Source organism: Bos javanicus, chromosome 3, assembly GCF_032452875.1.
Source record: "Bos javanicus breed banteng chromosome 3, ARS-OSU_banteng_1.0, whole genome shotgun sequence".
Classification (NCBI taxonomy): Eukaryota; Metazoa; Chordata; class Mammalia; order Artiodactyla; family Bovidae; genus Bos; species Bos javanicus.
The window spans coordinates 101,477,612-101,497,116 of NC_083870.1; the positions used below are offsets into that span (position 1 = coordinate 101,477,612).

Sequence of the window (19,505 nt, forward strand, 5' to 3'; positions counted from 1 at the left end):
TCTGCTTCGAGCTCCTGTCCAGGAGAAGGCCTAGGACCTAGTCGGCATTGAACAAGGCAGAGGTTGGCATCTTCACCATGTCACTGAAACCGCAGGTGTGGATGTGGCCTCCTGGGGAGAGTCAGCATCAGCGCTACCCCTGCGGTGGTGTCCGAGTCCCAGAAGGCTCTTCCCACACACCACTCAACAGGCTGATTTTTTTCTCTTTATTATTAGACATAATATATAAACACATAAAACAGAAAACAGCAGGGATCCTCATGGGCCTCAAAAACCAGCAGGGAAGGAAGAGGCCCTGGGAAACTTTTTTTTTTTTTAAAGTACAAGATATATTAGTGGCCGGACCAAGGGTGTGGAAGGCAGGCCAGAGCCAGCAGAGCTGAACTATAGGCTCCTTCTCTCCCCACAGAGCCAGGACAGCCCCAGGGAGCTCTCCCCCAGCAGCCAGTCCACACAGGCAGATTGCTGCCTACGGGAAAACTCTACGATGGAGAGCCTCCCCCTCTGGGAGAGAAGGGCAGTGCACAGGGTAACTAAAAGCTCCTTCCTTCCATCCTTTTTCGCTCCGTGGCTGCAAGTGAGGAAAAGGAAAGCTGTGTCCTATGCACACTGACTCCTCCCAGCTGCCCTGGGCCCTGATACGCCCATACTTGGCATTTACCAAAGTCTGTCCCAGCTCAGACCCACCAGGTGCCCAGAGTTTGCTGAGGAGGGAAGGGGAGGGGAAAGGCTGGGTATGACACCAAATAGATCTTTATTTGCAGTCGTCACTGGGGCCGTTTCTTGCTGCTTATTTGTTTGCTGGCTTGCTCTTCTAGCTGCATGGCCAGGCGCAAGGCCTTGATGACATCTGGAAGGCAGGGGTGGTGCACTTGAAGTCAGCAGGTCTCTTGGAGACCCTGTTCCCTCAGGCAGAGCCACCACCACCCACAGAGGCCCCACCCTCCAGCTGCACCCACCTCGCAGGGCTGAGAAGTGCTTGGCTTGCTGGGCCAGGGCACACTCTGCTTTATTCACAAAGGTCTCCAGGTCGTAGTCTGGCTGCTCAGCCATCTCGGAGAGCTCCAGCCAGCCTGGCCCTTGCTGCAGCGACACAAGATGGACCTTGTCAGGTCAATAATGACCAAACCAATTTAGCAAATCATTCCCAGGGCTCTACCATCTGCAATGCGGATGCCTGTTCCTCTAGCCATGGCCCTGGCCCTGCCTCCTGACCCTTCCCCCATAACTCTCAGCTTGAATCTATCCTTCCCCTGCCTGCCAAAAACTTGTCCCTGTCCCTGATATCAAATGCATATCTTGATGCCCAAGCCAGAAATCTGAGCAAAAATTCTTTCACCTTGTCCCTCAATCCTAACAACTGCACCCCTGAAATGGTTCTTAAATCTCATGTCATCCTGTCAATCCCAAGACCATGGTCACAGCTAGTCTAGGCACCAGTGTCTCTCCTGAACTCTACTAATCTCCTAACTGCTCTTAACTCCTTAGCGTTTCTACTCATGCTCTCCCTGGGTCCTGAAGCCGGGCTCTGTGCTGTGGCCACAGTAAGGTCCCTAAAAGCTCTCACGTGACCAAGGCACCACTCTGCTTTACTCCCTTCAAAGGCATTCACTGCCCTCATAACGAAGTCCAGGCCTTTGGTGTGAACCATAATGTCCTTTAGCATCAGGTCCCGGCTGACCCGCCCACAGCCTTGATCTCCCTCCCTCACCTGCTCTCACCTTTTGCTATGGCCAGAGCAAACCTACTGCTTTTCCTGAAAGTACCATGTCCTTTCAAACCTTTGGACCCTGAGCACCTGAGGCGGGGAGGGCTCGTGCAGACACTGACCTTACACGTCCCCTCCTCCGTTCTAAGTGCCCCTCGCTGCCCTCGCTGCTCCACACTTGGAGTGCCCCACTGTTAGGATGCCCTTCAGGCCTCTCCCCTACTTGCACTTCCACAGCAGGGATCATGGCAGTGGTAGCATCTATCACCTACTAAAGGCTGACCACATGCTGGGGAAGGCTGAGTGTTTAACAACATATCACTTAATCCTTAGTGTAACCATCTTGTCTTGACCATTTTGGAGATGAAGAATTTGGGGCCCGGTGAGCCTCAACGACTTTCCTGAGGAAACTGGCTCATAAATAGAAGAGTCAGGATTGATCAAGTCTTTCTTTAGGCCTGTTATCCATCCTTCATGATTTTGGCCCTTGGTCTCAGCACAGGAGCTGGTGGTATATAGAAAGTATTCACCAACATTCATGAACAAACGAGACCTGGCTACCCTCCAAACCCTCAGTCAGAAGCACAGGAAAGAGAGACTAGCTCCAGCCAGGAGGATGGGGGAAAGCCTCTGTGTGCCAGGCTGGAGAAGGAGGTGTGGTAATTAGCTGCCCTATAAAAGCAGCTGAATAACTAACTGGGGAATTAAGAAATGCTGATCTAGAAGGCTGCCTCTTGCCACCCCAGCCAGAAAGACCCGAGGAGGGGGTGTATGTGTGCATGTAAAGCCCAGGTCACTTTCAAGGAATGACGCTGAGCCCAGGGTCAGCTCTCCACCTGTATGATCTCCTTGAGCTCTTCCATGGCCCTTTCTTCCAGCTCCCTGATCTGAGTCATGGCTTCATTGAAGCTGGACATCTGGGAAGACAGTTCATCCTCTTCCTTGGAGAACTAAGGGGGCAAAAGGAGACAGATGACAGTGTGGCCGGGTCCCCATCTCAGCTGGCCATGTTCCCTTCTTGCCTGGCCCACCTCCCCTTACATTGCCTGCACTTAGGGCCCCATTGGAGCTGGCTTCCATCTCTTCTGTTTCCATCTGCATTGGCTGCTCCCCACTGGGTCCACTGTGGGGGCTCAGCTCCTTGACCCTGAGAAAACAAGAAGGTCACAGCTCCCACAGCAGCCTCTTTGGCACTCACAAGTGTGCAGCACTACTCAGATTTCGAGACTTCAAGGAGATGGAGTAGTGGCTTTGCTTTGACCTAGAAGGATTCTTATTCACACTGCTCCCCACCAGAGCCTGAAGGGGATCAGAAAAAAACCTAGTAGCCTCATACATGAACTCCCAAGCCTCAGACTTAGGGAGTCATAGAAGGAGACAATAGGCACTGAGTCCCCAGAGCCCCCTCCCCACTCTCATCACGCCATTCCCTCTCCAACCCTGCTCCGTCCCATCCCACTTGGCACAGGTACCAGTACCTGTCTGCATATCTTAGTGTATTTAAAGTATATTCACAGGAGCTTATGCCTGGTGAGATCATGGCGATCTGCAAAAGAAGGAATGGGCAGTTAGTTAATGGTCAAGGATCCCAGGGTAAGGGTGCTCTTGGAGAGGCTGCCAGGAATTGGGGGGAGAGCTCATTAAATACCCACTGTGTGCCAGGCAACTTGCCTCGTGGGCCCTGCAAACTAAGGTTCTTTAAAAGTTGGTCCCCATACAGAGTGAAGTAAGCCAGAAAGAAAAACACCAATACAGTATACTAACGCATACATATGGAATTTAGAAAGATAGTAACAATAACCCTGTATACGAGACAGCAAAAGAGACACTGATGTACAGAACAGTCTTTTGGACTCTGTGGGAGAGGGACAGGGTGGGATGATTTGGGAGAATGGCATTGAAATATGTATAAAATCATATATGAAACGAGTCGCCAGTCCAGGTTCGATGCATGATACTGGATGCTTGGGGCTGGTGCACTGGGACGACCCAGAGGGATGGTATGGGGAGGGAGGAGGGAGGAGGGTTCAGGATGGGGAACACATGTATATCTGTGACAGATTCATTTTGATATATGGCAAAACCAATACAATATTGTAAAGTTAAATAAAATTAAATTAAAAAATAATAATAATAAATAAAAGTTGGTCCCCTGTCTTTGCTGGTATATCTAATTACTCCTGCTTCTTTACTTCTTTACTGACCCGTTCCTCTCACCAAGGTCACAATGCAAGGCTCTGTGATTCCTGCTGGAAACTTTAGTTCACCTGGGCTCAGACATACTGCCTTAGGGAGAAGGGTTTAGAGCTTAGTCAGAAATTCCCACCTTCCTCAGCAGGCAGGAGAGAGGATATTCCCTGGTGAGGAAGGAGGGCAGATCTGAGCTAGAAAGCATTATGGATAAAATAAGGGGATAGAAAGTCACTCAAGGCTGAGGCCCTCTTCAATTTCCTAGGCTGGGAGCCAGTGACCCCTGAGGGAAGTCACAGAGGGACAAGGACTGCCTCTCCTGCTTCCCCAAAGGTCCTCCTCCTGAATCCTGCAGCCCCCGTTTCATTAGGTATGGGAGGAACGACCTCCCCGACCCAAGAGGTGCACAGACACACAGTAAAGGGAGAAGATCCTTTCCTCCCTGCTTGCGCAGGCAAAGAGGAGCCTGCTGCCCAAAAGCAGGGGTGAAGCCCAGTTAAATCAGAGCCTGGAAACCCAGCTAGCCAAGAATACAGAGCCTCCTGCCCAGGGACAGGACTGCACCACTCCAAAGGGCCCAACTCACCATGCAGGTCCTTGAGTTCTCACCAATGAAGGAGTCCCTCAACACCTGTGTCAGCTTGCTCTCGCGGAATGGGGTGTGGGCCTTGTTCTGTCCCAGGGCCCTGATGCATTCCTGGGGGACAGCAGGGGAAGCTGAGGTCCCCTCCTTCCTTTCAAGATGCCCTCTCCCTCCCACCCTTTCCTCCCAGCAGCCCTCCAGGGCTACTGGCTCCCATGTAGCTGGGCCTGGCTACCTTCAGAGCCAGGAGACTTTTGTTGATTTCTGCACCCTCCATGCGGGTCTGCCGGTCAGCACTGGAAGTGTCTGCGCCTCGCTCATTCCCTGCCAGATCCACCAAAGAGAACTTGCCATGCACTCTCCCTTTGGTTCGAAGAAGAATCTGGAAGCAGGCGTGGGAGCGGGAAGAGTTGGAGTTGGCAAATGTCTGCCCAGAGGTCCTATGGCAAAGGAGGACAAAGCAGGGCTATGAGCTCCTTGAGGGGGCGGGCGGTCACCAGCCACCATGGCACCTGAGGCTCCAAGGCAGTCAGTTCTCCAGGAGGAAAGGGAGAAGGGCCAGGACTCAGACGTTCTGAGTCATCCTGTCCCACTTCTGTCCTTCCTTCCCTGGGCAGCAGCCCTCCGTCCAGCCACTCTGGGTATGGCTTACCCTGGCAGCCAAAGTACTGAATTCTGTGTGAGGGCCTTGGCCAGACCCTGGGCCATAGGCCATGGGGAAGCATGAGTTACCTCTGCTGCACGGCACGCAGGGAAGGAGGGGCTGTCATGAACCACATGCTAAACTCGAGGGCCCTGGGGAGATAGTGCCTCCCTGGTCCTCCATATGCTGCTCAGCACCCCACTGCACCACGCTGAGGGCCCTGATAGAAGAGCACTTTCCTCCCTCTACACAGGAGCTCTCGTCCCATCACTTCCAGCTAGAGCATACCCAGAGCTTCTGTCCCCCACCACAGAGAGAGGGAACAGTAAGAAGAAACTCAGAGAAGTCAGGAAGCACGCCTCTGGATAAGTCTGGTAATTAAGCCTGCCTTGGTCAGATTCAAGATGATTTGACTCGCCCCTGACGAGCCTTACCCTGGGTCATTGGCCCCATTGCGACTGCTTAAGGCAGAGGCCTTCAGAGCCCTCACCAAGCTGGGGGAAGTGGCGCTCTGTGGAAACAGCAAAGGGCTCAGTGCTCATCTATCACCTGACCTGGCATTAGAAGGTGGCCCCTTCCTCCGGCCAAACTCTGACCTGCAGGCACTGCCTATGTCGATCATCTTGATGACGTCATCAGCACAGCTCACCAGGCGCTCCTGCAGCCCCACCACCTGCACCTGCTGCTTGCCGTCCTCCAGCACGCGCAGCTTGGCCTTCTTATTGAGCAGGTCGAACAGCTGTGCCGGGCAGGGGAACAAGGCCAAGGCTGTCAGGCGCCAGGCACCCACTGATCCCTCCCCGCTTCAGAGCCTGTCACAGCTTAGACAATGGCTGGGAACAGGAAAGGTGGGAGAGGCTACACTGGGTGATGTCAGATGAGCAGCGAGCAGTTCATCTGGGAGCTGAACTGGGCCACCTTGGTTTGATGTGACCCTGCTTCTTTACTAGCGTGACCTGGGAAGGTACTTAGCCACCCAGCTTCATTTCTCATCTGTGCGATAGCGACAGTAACGGTGATACTTCCCAGTAGGGTTGTGGTGAAGAGCTGAGAGAAGTGCTTAGAATAGTGCTCAGTACCTAGTAACATGTTAATTAGCCACATTAGCTATTATCTAGACCCCACTCGGGGAAGGTGACTCTCCAAAAGAGTAGAGAGATACATAGAAATATAGAGAGAGTACGAGTATGAGAATGAATGTGTGCGATCAGGAGAAGAAGAGAGATTTAAGAGGGAGGTGCATGGAGGGAGCACAGGGCACACACAAGCAAGCCTCCCATCTGGGAGGAAGCCCCGAGGCATGTTCCTGCTTACTTGTTGAGCGTGCCTCCCATTCCACCATCGGATGAAAACCTCCCACACATTTGGGCAAAGTGGCCCAAAGGCGTGACAACACACAGGGTGTTTGTCTTCTACAATTTCTAGCCAACCTCAAGATTTTAGAAAACTTCAGGGACCCCAGCAGCATAAACAGAGGGCTCCCTGCCAGCTACCTTCCCATTATAGATTTCGAAGAATGTCACATAGACTTCCAGGTCCAGCTTCCGGTATCGGGGCTGATTCTTCAGGAGGAAGACGTCCCGGGCTGTGGGGAGAACCTGGATTAAGTAAGCAACCTGCCCTTCTGTGCCCAACCCTGCTGGGGCAGAACACACTACTTACAGGCCATCGCATAGATCCCTTTGGATGCATTCTGGGCTTTTCCATAGAGGTCTCCACCCATTGTCTGCAAAGGGAAAGGACAGGAGACTGTGCTAAAGAGCCCTTGGCCTAGGCCAGAGCATTTCTGGCTCCACCACCACCGTGGGCCATGCTACAGCCAGGAGGGGAGCTGGACCTGCTAAGGCCCTTCCCTGCCCCTGGCACAGCAAGAGCATCTGGAGGTGGGGCATCTGCACTGAAGGGACCTTCTGCAAGAAACTCATTGTCCTCCTTTTCAGAGGCCCAGAGGTGCACTAAGGGCAGGTCACTCTCTGCCAGGCTTGAATACTCACATGAGTCTTGCCACTTCCCGTCTGACCGTATGCAAAACAGGTTGCCTTTCCACCTTCAAAGATTGTTTGTACCAGTGGCCTTGCTGTGAACCTAAGAGAAAGCATGGGGAAGCATGCATATCTCTGCTTAAATGTGCTTCCTAGAACGTGGTTCTGCTACCCTTCCAAAGCAGGATTCCTGGGGGCTTCCTTCCAAGCAAAGTGGTCCCACCTGACCCCAGCCCCACTTACAAATCTGAAATTCTCCTAACCACCTGGGGAGGGCTGGACCAACTGGCCAGAAGCAGGCTGGTCCATACTCTGACTGAGCCACCAGCACCTCCTCTACCCTGGAGACACAGAGGGAAGCTTGAGCTTAGCAGCCCACTTCCAGCATATGAAACACTACAAAGATCAAAGAAACTCTTTAAAGTAAGAGCCTAAAATATTTTAGGTTTTGTGGGCCACATAGGTCTCTTCCATATATATACATACGTAAGTATACATATATAGACATTTTTAAAATGTCTTTATTTGGCTGCACTGGGTCTTAGTTGTGGCAAGTGGAATCTTTAGTTGCAGCATAGTGTGGCTTGTGGGATCTAGTTCCCTGACCAGGGATCGAACCTGGGCTCCCTGCATTGTGAGCTCAGATCTTAGCAACCAGACCACCAGGGAAGTCCAAAATATATATATAGATATATATATATATATTTAATGATTCTTTGAAAACACAAAATCCACTCTTAATTTGAGAGCCATATAAAAAGGGTTGCAAGCCAACTTTCACCCGTGAGCTACAGTTTATCAGCCTCCAGTGTAGAGCAGCGCTGTCCAGTAGAACTTTGAGGATGGATACTGGACATGATCTCTATCTGTACTGTCCAACAGTGGCCACTGTCACACATGGCTACTGAGCACTTGAAATGTGGCTCGTGTAACTGAAAAACTGAATTTGTTTTTGGCTGCACTGTATAGCACGTGGGAATCTTAGTTCCCCAATCAGGGATTGAACCCATGGCCCCTGCCGTGGAGGTGCACGTTTTTAACCACTGGACCACCAGAGAAGCCCCTGAAGAACTGAACTTTTAATTTTATTTAACTTTTATTTAAACAGTCACATGAAGTTAGTGGGAGCTGTACTGGACCAAGCAGCTCCAGAGTTTGCTGAGTCTGCTAAGCCCAGTGGGTAATGGGTGGCTGTACAGGACACAGACACAGGAAGAACCCCTGAGGCCTGCCCAGCCCAGCCTCAAAGAGCGCAGTGGGAATATTTCACTTCTGTCTACTCAAGCATGGGCCACTAAAGCTGAAACATAGGATGTGACAGCCCCAACAGGGCCTTCCTTGTGCTAGAAGCCAGAGCCAGCTCTGCATCATGGTCCATCCAAAGAAGACACAAGAGGAAGCCAGGAAGGGATTCAGAGTCAGCATGCCTGAGAGTGCAAGTGCTACCACAATGTCCCACACTGGAAAAAGGAAAGTGTCAGGAGGAAGGGGGGAAACAGAGGCAAGGGACTAACCTGTAGACAACTTCATTTGAAGTCGTTTCATCAAATGCGAAGTCAAAGCAGAATGCTTGGTTCTCCAGATACTTTGTTAAGTCCACTTTTAACTTGGGCTCATGGACCAAGAGGACACACTTGCTAGGAACGGAAATCACATCAATTTCTTTCTTGGCCAACTCTGCAGAAGGACAGTATTTCAGGCGATGCTCCCTGGACACGGAGGACCCTCAGTCTGAAGCCTCATTCTGACTGAACTTACCTTGGGGCTAAGGTAAGGTGGGGCTTACCTTGTTTATTCAGTGGGCGTTTCCTAACACAGACACATATCCTGTGCTCTTCGATCTTCAGGAGGAGGAGAGAAGACAACCGTCAGCAAAAAGGTCAGTGTAATATTGAAAGAAAGCTGGTCCAGAGCCCCTCCCTTACTAATCATATGTCTGGCCCAGTCAGGGGCCAAGACCTAACACTGGGACCCACTGTGCTCATAGTTACTCTAGAGCACAAGAAAGCTCTGAATTTTCTTCTCAGTTTTCTCACTCTGCTGCCTATAGGAGGTTTCAGCACACTTTCATGATTAGCAGTAAGAATTTAGCCAATCTATTGAAGCAGGGAGGATGGGGGCTGGAAGGGAGTTTATAAAGATCAGAGTCTCCTATCTAGCCCTTGCTAGCTCCACCCCACCAAAGCCCACCCTCACGCCCTTAAGGGTGAGTGACGATTCCTGTGTGCTCTCATTCCTTTAAGAGATGTTTCTGTCTCTCAGTTATACGCCTTCTCTGGAAAAGAATCTTTTTATATATATTAAAAAATGAATCACTTTGCTGTATATCTGAAACTAACACAATATTGAAATCAACTATATTTTTTTAAAAAATTGTACGCCTACTCAGGAAGGAGAGATAGAAGCCCTTTGGGATTACTTACTGGATCAGCCGCAGTAAGCGGATGACATTCCAAAGTAGCTCGAAATTCTTTAATCATGCGGGCAAATTCCCAGTTTGGAAAGCTGTTGTCATACTCCTGTTTGTGGTAAGATTGAAGAAGGACTGACTACCAAGGTGTAGGTGTTCGCAGGCCTCAGTGCTAGGCAGTGGCAACATCAGCCCTTCCTATGCACACAGCCCCTTCAGGGCTGACAAAACCCCCACACGATCTCATTGCCCTTGACTCTGGCTCTGGGCAGAGAATTCAGGCACAAAGTTTTGGGAACAAGATTGGCAGGGGGGCCTAGGCATGCAGCAACCACTCTAGGAAGCAGGGCAAGAGCCACTGCCCCATGTCTTAGGAGACCAGCAGGCTGGGATTCTCCTGTGCCATTAACCCAACCAAAGGGTAATAACCCAAACTTGAACTCCACTGTGGCACCCCACATATGCGCAACTAGGTCAGGGGAACAGGCAACTGCCATTGAACTGTGTGATGGGCATGCCCACTGGATAACCAGTAGGAGATATTCATCATCTGAAGGTCTTCAGAAAAATATCTGAATTATTTGTTCTCTGAATCCTGATGAGAAACTGGTTAAAATTCTTGGTTATCAGAACTGGAGCCTCAGAAATGCTGGGGCTGAACCGTTATCTATCTCTGTTGCTGACAAGGTTGCAGTTAAGAATGTCTATACAAAAACCCTTGCCCTTGCTTCCCAAGAAAGGTACCTGAGCTCGCTTTATTCTCATTTCAGAGTTCTGGGCTCTCTTCTCTTCTCTCTTGTTCTTCATTTTTTCCATTTCCTTCACAATACATGATTTCCTCCGAACTAGTGGAAGAGAAAAAAAAGAAGCCCTCTCTTTTACCTGTCTAGGCCAGCCTGCTCTTCTCTGGCTGTTGTGTGGAGTCCTGGGCCTTTCTCATGGCTAGACCTTCTCTAGACCCTTGCTCTTACATCACCACATGCAAAGAGAAGAAGCACCAGCTATGACTCTTGGGATGGCCAAGCTGACAAGAAACTTGCTAATATGAGCACTCCAGGTCTAACCCAAGCTCTCTCTATGCCTCTGTGGCCTTTTTCTCAACAATCAGTAGAGATGAGATTGTCCCTGTTTGGTGGTCACTCTGGGCTGTTGTTCAGGTGTTGACCAAGACTTTAGCTGTAACAACACCTCAGTTACATCAGAGAGCTTCTGCCAGCTGGCAGTGAGTGACAGGGTCACCTGTTGTGAAAGATCGATTCCGTGGCCACAGGGCAACATGTCCCCATGAGACAGACATGGTTTGAACTCAGGTACCAAGCAAGCCATGTTTGGGACAAGCTGTAATTCCTATCCTGCACTAGCAGCAGAGTACCAGACAGCTCAGTGTGTCTACCTGACTTCACAGAGTTTGCAGAAGAACTGTCTCGGACGGAGTGGACTTGTTCTTCCACCTCCTTGCTGACCATCGTCAATGGTATTTCACTCACTGCAGGGCAGGAGGGCCTAGAGGGGCCGGCTGTGGGGGAACAAGAGTCATTGGAGAAGCAGGCAGGCATACAGCAGCTGTGTTCATCTGAGCCCTAGAGGGTCACAGGCCAGGAGGATGGCTACTGACTGCCAGCTCAGCAAGGGCTCAGGTTCTACTGCGTAAGCAGAGCTCAGGCTTTTCCCTTCATCTCAATCCACACCTTGAACCCAGTAAGCCCCGCCATAGGGGTTGGCTCCTGGTGTCAAGAAATCTTAAAGGTTATGTGAGTTGCTCAGTATGCGCTTCACTATGAAGGGAAAAGCCTTTAAAGGTCTGACCTCTTTAGGCTTGACCAAGTAAGGGTTCTTAGGCCAGGCCAGGCCTTTCAGCTCATTTGGGAAAAATTTCTGACTTCAGAACCCCAGTAGTTAACAGGAGGAAGGACTGAAAACTAGGAATAATGGGAACCTGGTTCAACCTAGAAAGGTACAACCAGAGAGGTACAACCCACAGCAACTTCCCATAGCTGGCCATGACCCTTTTGTTTACCTTGACTTTAAATCACTTAATTTACTAATAACTAGTACAAATTGACAATTAAAAATGTTTTTAAAATCCCATTTATATAAAGTCCAAAAGAAGATAAAGTTAATTTATGTGATCCAAAGTCAGGACATAGATACCCTTGGGGCTTAGGAATTGGGAGGGGGCCTGAAGGGGACTTTTGGAGTGCTGGTAATGCTGTTTGATCTAGATGTCAGTTATATGAGTGTGTTTACTTTGTGAACTATATAGTCAATGATAGGTTTACTTTCCTGAACATATATATATGTGTGTGTATATATATATAATGTTTAAAGTTTAAAAAGTAAAGTGAGACGATTTTCAGATAAGGGAGCAGTGGTGCAGGAGCAGAATGGTATGAAAGCCAGGGAGTATAGGAATTCTAGGATATTCCAAAACAGGCTCAGGGCAATGTGTGAAGAGCTGCTCTAGGGCCTCAAACAGGGAGAACAGATTCATTACTCACTGGCAACTGAAAACTGTTTGCGGGAATTTGCAGATGCAGGCAGCTCCACCTCCATATCATTTTCCTGAGTGGTGATTCGAACCTCTGAGACAGCGGACATGCGAGTGGAGCGGCCTCGGAGACCTGAAGGACCAAGGGCCGTGGCCACTCAGTGCATTGTGATCAGAAGAGCAAAACAGAGGGACAGTCGAGGGTAACCCTTCAAGATTCTATACAGGGTGAGATGGGTCCCGATACCTGGAAAGGAACCCACCAACTTCCCATTCCTTCCATCCAAGAAAGAAAGGCCAAGTACCAGTGACCCCAAAACTAATTTGTTACATTCTGCAGTCTGAGAGCTCCTGAGGGATCCCACAAGAGCATCTGTCTGGAGTAAATGGAAGAACCTACAGACAATGTGAGATCATTTCTGGAGACACAGACCTAATCCCAGAAAAAAAGCATTTTAATCTTAGCAGCAGCACCTACCATTCTACAATCTTCCCAAACATCCAGAGGTAAATACTAGTATTCCCAACTGATAAAAGGGGACATTAAGGCATAGAGAAATTAAGCAATTTGCCCAGTGTCACTCAGTTAGTAAGTGTCAGAGTCAGGATGTGAACCCAAGACTGCCAGATTTCACGACCAGGGCTTTTTCCACTGCTCTAAGATGCTTTACAGAGCCAGACCTGGGCCACAGCATTAGAAGCCATAGGACCAGCAACTGATTTTTCTAGAATCTTAAAAGAATGCTTAACTGACAGAAACAATTTAACGGAGTTTATACAATTAAGTTGTTTAACAAGTTTAATTCCTGTCAATTTCTACTCATCTATATTGCTTCCCTCCATAAGAAGAAATAATGTACCTATAAAATAAAAGTAGTAAATTTGGAAATAAAACACTAGTGTCATATAAACAAATATCAACCTATATGGAATTTGAGTTTCCTAAGTTTAGGCTGATATGATGGCTCTATATAATCAATCTATGTTTTTCATAAAGAGCATTAATTATTATAATATTCCTATTTCTCAAAAGATCTGTGATCTTATGTTTCACTTCTACTGTTCAATGTCATTCATTCAATAATGAATCGTTATTTTTTTCCCATTAAAAGAAGCAGTAGGGGTCCAGTGGTTAGGATTCCGTGCTCTCACTGCCAAGCGCCCAGGTTCAATCCCTGATTAGGGAACTAAGATCCCATGAGCCAGGTGGCATAGTCAAAACAAAGAAAAAAGGAAGAGTGGCAATATCCTTTTGGGACGTGCACGTGGAGAGAGACCACTGCCACTCATATTTCTCCTGGAGGCCACTGGAGTGGTACAGCCAGCAAGAGAGGGCCAGCATTACACCATTCCTGCCTAGCTCAAGCTCAAAACCACCCCACCTTTCACCTCGGGCCCCTGGGAAGCCTGAAGCTCCAGTCAAGTAGTCTCTGGGCCCAGGGTGGCTGGATTACGTTGAGACAGAGATAACCCCCCGACTAGGACAGGTTGTGCAGGCTGTGAAGTATAGCTAGCTTTGGGTTATAAACTGGATTATTTCGGCAGCTTGTGCATATAGGCACCCATCACAGCCTACCATAGTTAAAGTAGGTTTATGCTGATTCCTGCAGAGAAAGCCTAACTTTCTCTGGAGTTCAAAGCACTGCTATTATTTGTCCAATCCCACCCTACCCCCAGATCACCATAGCACTACCAACTCTACCTCTAAATGGCCCTGACCTAGCTTTTCTGACAGCCCACTCACCACCTCACTCCAAGGCATGTCATTTCCCCAGGGAGAGAAAACAAGCCCATCACGGTTGATTACCGCTCTGGATTCCACAGGAAAGGCTCCCAGGCCAGTTAGCAAATTTCCCAAATGCACCAGATCCAAAGAGATTGGTCTAAGTTAAGAGCTGTAGGTTGAATGGTTGAATTCTCTTTTTCTTTTTTTTAACTGCTTCAGAGGTAGGATCGACATAAAAACAGCTGGAGGTATTTTATGCATACAACTTGATGGATTTGGAGGTAAGTATACACCCATAATGGAGAAGGCAATGGCACCCAACTCCAGTATTCTTGCCTGGAAAATCCCATGGACAGAGGAGCCTGGTAGGCTGCAGTCCATGGGGTTGTGAAGAGTCGGACATGACTGACTTCACTTTCACTTTTCACTTTCATGCATTGGAGAAGGAAATGGCAACCCACTCCAGTGCTCTTGCCTGGAGAATCCCAGGGATGGGGGAGCCTGGTGGGCTGCCGTCTATGGGGTCGCACAGAGTCAGACATGACTGAAGCGACTTAGCAGCAGCAGCATACACCCATAAAACCATCATCATAATCAATGCTATAAATCTGCTCATCACCTCCAAAAGTTTCCCCCTGTACCCTTCATTTTATATTTTGTTTTCTCCCTTTGTAGTAAATCACTCAACATAAGATCTACCCTCATAGTAAATTTCTAAGTATATAATACACTCATTGATCATGGGCCCTATGATATACATTAAATCTCCAGAACTTCTTTATCTTGCCTAACTGAAACTTTGTACCCTTCGACCAACACCTCTCCATTTCTTCCTCCCTGAAGGTTGAATTCTTCCTCACTGAGAAAGAGGCGTGGAACACAGGGCAGGACTCAGCCTACACAGTAGCGGTCTTCTAACTGGAACCATGAGTCTACTCACAGCTTCCTGCGCCCCAAGAACATCATTTCTGGCACAAACCCCATGACAGTGAGCCAGCAGAAATCCATTTACCTTCCTTTGGAGCAGGAATTCTGGAGCTGACTGATCTGCGCTTTTGTTTCTGAAAAACAAAACAAACCACCACGACATATGGGTCTTATCAGTTCTCAAGGGCCTATCCTGGGCCCATGTACTGTGCTGAAGTACTAAGCAGGCCCAGAAAACAAACCAGCAAAGACCCAAACAAGCCAAGTGCATCCTCTGGGCACTGGCTGTAGTCAGATGACTGGCAGCTACCTGAACCGTTACATTCTCCTGCAGGGGAAGATTGTCCTTCAGGTGTAAGGGAAGAAGCTGTAAGAGTTCTGGGTTTATTGCAGCCACATCATCAAAATCTACCTGCAAGAAGAAAGTAAAAGTTTCTATGAACAACATAGCTTGTTCAATTCAATTGCATTTCTGCAATCAAGGCTACCCCTAAATTCATATTTTATAAACTTTGAGTTCCGCCAAGTACTAACAGCTATAAACAAATATTTATTCCCTGATTGTGTTTTACCATCTAGATGGATATTGGTTTCTGATCTCCAAGCCAATGAATGGTAGACATTAGCGATGAGAATGAGGTGAAGAGGAAGGCCAACAGTCAGATAGTCCACAGTAGATCTTGGCCACTTGGCTCCCTACCGCTCTGTGGGGCAGTGGGGTCCTGCTGGGCACAGCCCTTGAACACCTCTTGCTGCCTGCCACCAAGGGGGAAACAATTCTAACTGTCCCACTGATAGTCAAGTGGAGGGCCCTTCAGGATCTTATGGGCGGGGACAAGTACCCGAGAGCGGTTACCTAGTCCTCAATCTACCTACATTTTCTACCGGGCCCAGAAACTTCTTCCCCAGTCACAGCATCCTACTCATGCCTTCCCTACTTCCTGTGCATGCCTGCAATGAGGTCACAATTCCAGGTTTACATCACCAGAGTCCTGAAACCCAGGGACAACTCAGGCTTCATCAGCATATTTCACAGCAGATTCAAACACACCAAAATAGTACCAACTTGATTATTTGTGTTTCACATTTGTGATAAAATGTGAAAGAGCTGCAGCATGTACTCCCAGGTGAGAACTTCACTTCCTACATATGCAATTTTTATGTATTAACAGCTTCTTCAAACACTTATTAGGCATAAGTAAGGCAGTAGGGGGAAGGTACTCAAACTGAACTAAGACATGTATTGGACTTCCCTAGCGGTCCCATGGTTGGACGGCTGGGAAGATTTCACATCCTGGGGGGCAACTGAGCCTGTATGCTACAGCTACTGAGTTCAAGCTCTAGAGTCGTAAGTACTGAGCCCATGCTCTGCATCAAGAGAAGCCACTGTAACGAGAAGCCCACGCACTGCAACTAGAGAGTTGCCCCAACTCGCTTCAACTAGTGAAAGCCCACATGCAGCAACGAAGACCTGGTGCAACCAAAAAATTAAAAAGACATGTATTGCCCTTGCCTTCAGTGAGCTCATATTCTAGTAGGGGAGAGAAGCCATACACATAAAGGGCTGGAAACCCAAGCAGCATGGGATAGACAAGGAGGACAGATGATCAAGTGCAAAAGCTGGTAAGTACTTTAGTAGTCACACTTCTATTCACCTTTCTTGGACAGCTACAAACCCTTACTACTACCCCTCCACCCCAATTCCAATCCCTAAACTACAGAGAGCATAAACAATGCAGAAAACCAGAGTTCCGACATTAACTGATTCTCACATTAATGATTCAGGAAGGGATAAGAGTGTGCAGGCAGCGAGGCACTGGGCAGGATCACAGAGTGGGGAACTGCCTCATTTGTCCCTGGCACAGGATACTTTGGGAGGAGTGTATGGTAAAAAGGACAAAAGTTGATTGGGATCAGATCTTGAAAAGGCTTTGAATGCCTCACTAAGAAGGTTGAACTTTATTCCACAGGCAACATTTGAGCTGGAGTTAAGACGCAATAAGAATTGTATTTCTAAACAAACAACAAAAACAAGTCACGAGGAACTGCTAATAGATGGTTGAAAGGGATTTTAGGAACCTCTTGATTCAAGGACATAATATAAAGAATTCAGTTCTTCTATTTCTCAAATACACCACCTAAATAAACCTGTGTCTACCATAAGGTACTATGCTAAGCAAGCACTTTACATTTGTTATCTCATTGAGCTTCATGAAGTGGGTCCAGGTTTGTCTTACTCACCTATGTATCCCCAACACCAAACACACTGGCTGGCATTTTGGAACCAGTACAAAAGGATTTGTTGAATAAGTCCTCAAACAACCCTATGAGTAGATATTATTATCATCCTCATTTCATAAACGAGGAGAATTTCTCATAGGAGCAGAAATGTGCTTGAGAACACTTAGTGGCAGGGCCAGACTCTAGAATCCAGGTTTTCGTCCTCAGCCTGGTGACCTCTTCACTACACCACATGCCTCTAAAACATCAATGTCTTAGGGATATCCCTCCTACTTCTCAAAATCCTTCCAAGGCTCCCACTGGCTGCAGAATAAGATCTTAAACATCTTAGTGCCAGAGACAAAGGCCTTCTAGTCTCCTTTTCCAGTCTTTTTGCTGCTGCCAAGCATACTAAGCCTTCCTCTGTGCCTGGAGCCAGTTTCTTTACCCATCCCCATGAGGGCCACCTCTGTGTCTTTGGCCCCACCCCCACAAGCTCATCTTCAGTGAGTTTCCATCTCTGACCTGCTCTAGCATTATTCCATCTGTAGTTGCCTTCTATTTTTGGGTGTTTCAGAAACATACTTTTGTCTCCCCAAAGAGATTATCAATTTTACTCTCCAAATCAGTATCATAGGTAGTGTGCACTCAGAAGCTAGCTTGGGTGAGTAAGGTTTTAGAATTCTGTGCAGTTTGCTTTCTACAAACACACCAGAAACTGTTGATTGCTTCAATTTAGAACAAGGCTGCCTTAAAAAGAGTCCCAAAGCATTCAAAGAGGACCATATTTAAGATTGGGGAGGACAAGTCAGGATGGAAAACAAAGCTGACACAAGTTCCATTTCCACACATGTCTTTTTAACTGTAGTAGAGGCACACTCATAGAACCCACCTCTTTGCCCTTTGTATCTCCTCCTTCTTTCCATTCCACTGAAACGCAGGATTTCTCCAAGTTCACAGTGCTTATACTGGCACTGTGAATTATGCCTAAAGTATGAAAAGGCCAGAGTTACCTATCTTTTTCACTGTTAGGATCCCAGAGGCTCAAATGTCAAGTTGACCTGAAGGAAGGGACAGTTGACTTTCTTTCTAATCTCAGCAGACAAACCTCTTGGCACCCCACCCTTGGAATATCCCTCAGTGAACTAGGCAGGGAACAGTTCTTAAAACTGAGCTGTAGAGGATAAGGGCTCACCCCGACTCAAAAGAGAGCCTACAGCATAGTGAAGGTATGTTTGGGCAGGAGAGTCTCTCTAGTGCTTAGGTGAGCCATTCTTCAAGACAGCACTGAGGCTCTAGCGCCCTCAGGTTTCCCTATCTCCTGACCTTTATGTCTGACCATTCTAATGATACTGGTACTGGAATCATCAGACCTGCCATAGTTGAGATACCTGCTGAACTGAAAAGGAGAGGGCAGAATTGCAAGCTCCTGAATGAAGAGCAGGGATCTCATCATTTGTCCCATTACCCTGAATCCGGTGTCTGACATATTGTAAGTGCTCAGTGTTAATGGGAGAGTAGAGGGGTCAGAGAACCGAGGTCCCTGCAAGAGCAGGGCAGTTTCAGGGGAGAACTTTGGAGGGGAAGGGAATCCTGACTTCCCGGAAAGGTCCAGTGACACGGGGGCTCCGCCCACTCCTGGAGGACGGAAAGGAGACGCATGGTCAGTACAGAGGCCCCTGGCCGTTGGTAGGGAAGACTGACCGCCAGTGAGGAGACCTAGACCTGGGGTGTGCGGGGATCCCTAATAGTGATTCAGGGCCTGCCATTTGGGGAGGGGCGGTAATTTCAGTCATCTCAGCCCACGGGTCCCTATGGTCTCAGGACCCCGCCCCTCACCATTACTGCGCTGGATCTTGATGGTGAGACCAGGAAACAGGCGAGCCTGAAGCGACGAGTCCATGGGCAGGAAGGAGCTCCGGTGAGGGACACGCGAAAGGTCAGAAAACCACAACTCTGGGAATCCTAACGCCGCGTAAACTGCCGAAGTTTAAATCCCGCGCGCCAGCGTCCCGAAACGTCATCACACTGTCGCCGGTCTCCCTTCCGCCAATCAGCGGCGTTCTGCGGAGCCTTTTGGGATACGTAGTCTCCGGGACGCCTTCCGGCGTCTGGAACCGCCCACTCGTCTGCCCAGACCGCTGAACGCAGGGCCTGTTGGGAGCTTTGGGAACCCGCCCTCTGGGAGGTCTCTATTTCCATGAGTTCAACCAGCGGTATCGCTGCTGGGGTCCTTTAAACTCAGAAACCTCAGGGTGATGTGTGAGAGGGAGGGTTCTGGGGTCCTATAGTCATGGGTTCGAACCTCAGCTTGATTAGTTGCCTACTCAGTGACCTCATACAAGTTAACAAACTTTCCTTCTTCGCACGATGGGGAGCATGTTTTCTCCCTTGTGATATTATTGCTAAGTTCTGATAATGGGGGACTACGTTTGGAGTGCCTGAAAGACCTGGTTCACTAGGTTTTATCGAGTGTCTTATCACGTCCTAAGCGCTGGAAATAGTAATTGTGAACAGGACCCATAGTTCTTGCCCTCGACCTAACATTTCTAATGCGAACAGGGAACAAAAAGAAGTAAATTACAAGTAAGTAACGAAATGTGGTAGGTGCTCTGAGGGAAACAGAAC

At 48.5% G+C, this 19,505-nt stretch overlaps 1 protein-coding gene and 1 long non-coding RNA gene across 7 annotated transcripts; one reads left to right on the forward strand and one right to left on the reverse strand.

The window, feature by feature from the left end:
• Positions 1-192: 192 nt before the first annotated feature.
• On the reverse strand, positions 193-18,806 carry KIF2C (kinesin family member 2C). 6 transcript variants are annotated; one of them, XM_061412139.1, is made up of 21 exons: positions 18,717-18,806; positions 17,770-17,864; positions 14,968-15,065; positions 14,743-14,791; positions 12,015-12,137; positions 10,910-11,032; positions 10,261-10,361; positions 9,530-9,625; positions 8,893-8,947; positions 8,621-8,783; positions 7,119-7,209; positions 6,787-6,850; positions 6,618-6,709; positions 5,721-5,863; positions 4,717-4,921; positions 4,485-4,595; positions 3,187-3,254; positions 2,750-2,855; positions 2,545-2,658; positions 960-1,083; positions 193-850 (listed from the first exon to the last, which is right to left on the reverse strand). In XM_061412139.1, the coding sequence occupies exons 2-21, from the start codon at positions 17,801-17,803 to the stop codon at positions 768-770; spliced, it is 2,043 nt and encodes a 680-aa protein (XP_061268123.1). In that variant the 5' UTR covers positions 17,804-17,864; positions 18,717-18,806; the 3' UTR covers positions 193-767. The 6 variants fall into 6 exon arrangements, with proteins under 6 accessions (XP_061268123.1, XP_061268121.1, XP_061268124.1 ...); XM_061412137.1 differs by having other exon boundaries at positions 14,968-15,069; positions 18,717-18,800; XM_061412140.1 differs by lacking the exons at positions 17,770-17,864; positions 18,717-18,806 and adding exons at positions 15,230-15,413; positions 15,534-15,605 and having other exon boundaries at positions 14,968-15,069.
• LOC133244670 (uncharacterized) lies at positions 15,651-16,836 on the forward strand. The gene is made up of 3 exons (XR_009735470.1): positions 15,651-15,784; positions 15,915-16,280; positions 16,628-16,836. It is a non-coding gene; the product is annotated as an uncharacterized LOC133244670 (long non-coding RNA).
• Positions 18,807-19,505: the final 699 nt, after the last annotated feature.

Coding starts and splice junctions, on each gene's coding strand:
- KIF2C (XM_061412137.1), bottom strand. CDS start 18,780: ATGGACTCGTCGCTTCAGGCTCGCCTGTTTCCTGGTCTCACCATCAAG. Junction 6,851..7,118: donor CGGGAAGTGGCAAGACTCAT/GTGAGTATTCAA, acceptor TTCCCTTTGCAG/ACAATGGGTGGAGACCTCTA. Junction 5,864..6,617: donor TCGAAATCTATAATGGGAAG/GTAGCTGGCAGG, acceptor TGCCCGGCACAG/CTGTTCGACCTGCTCAATAA.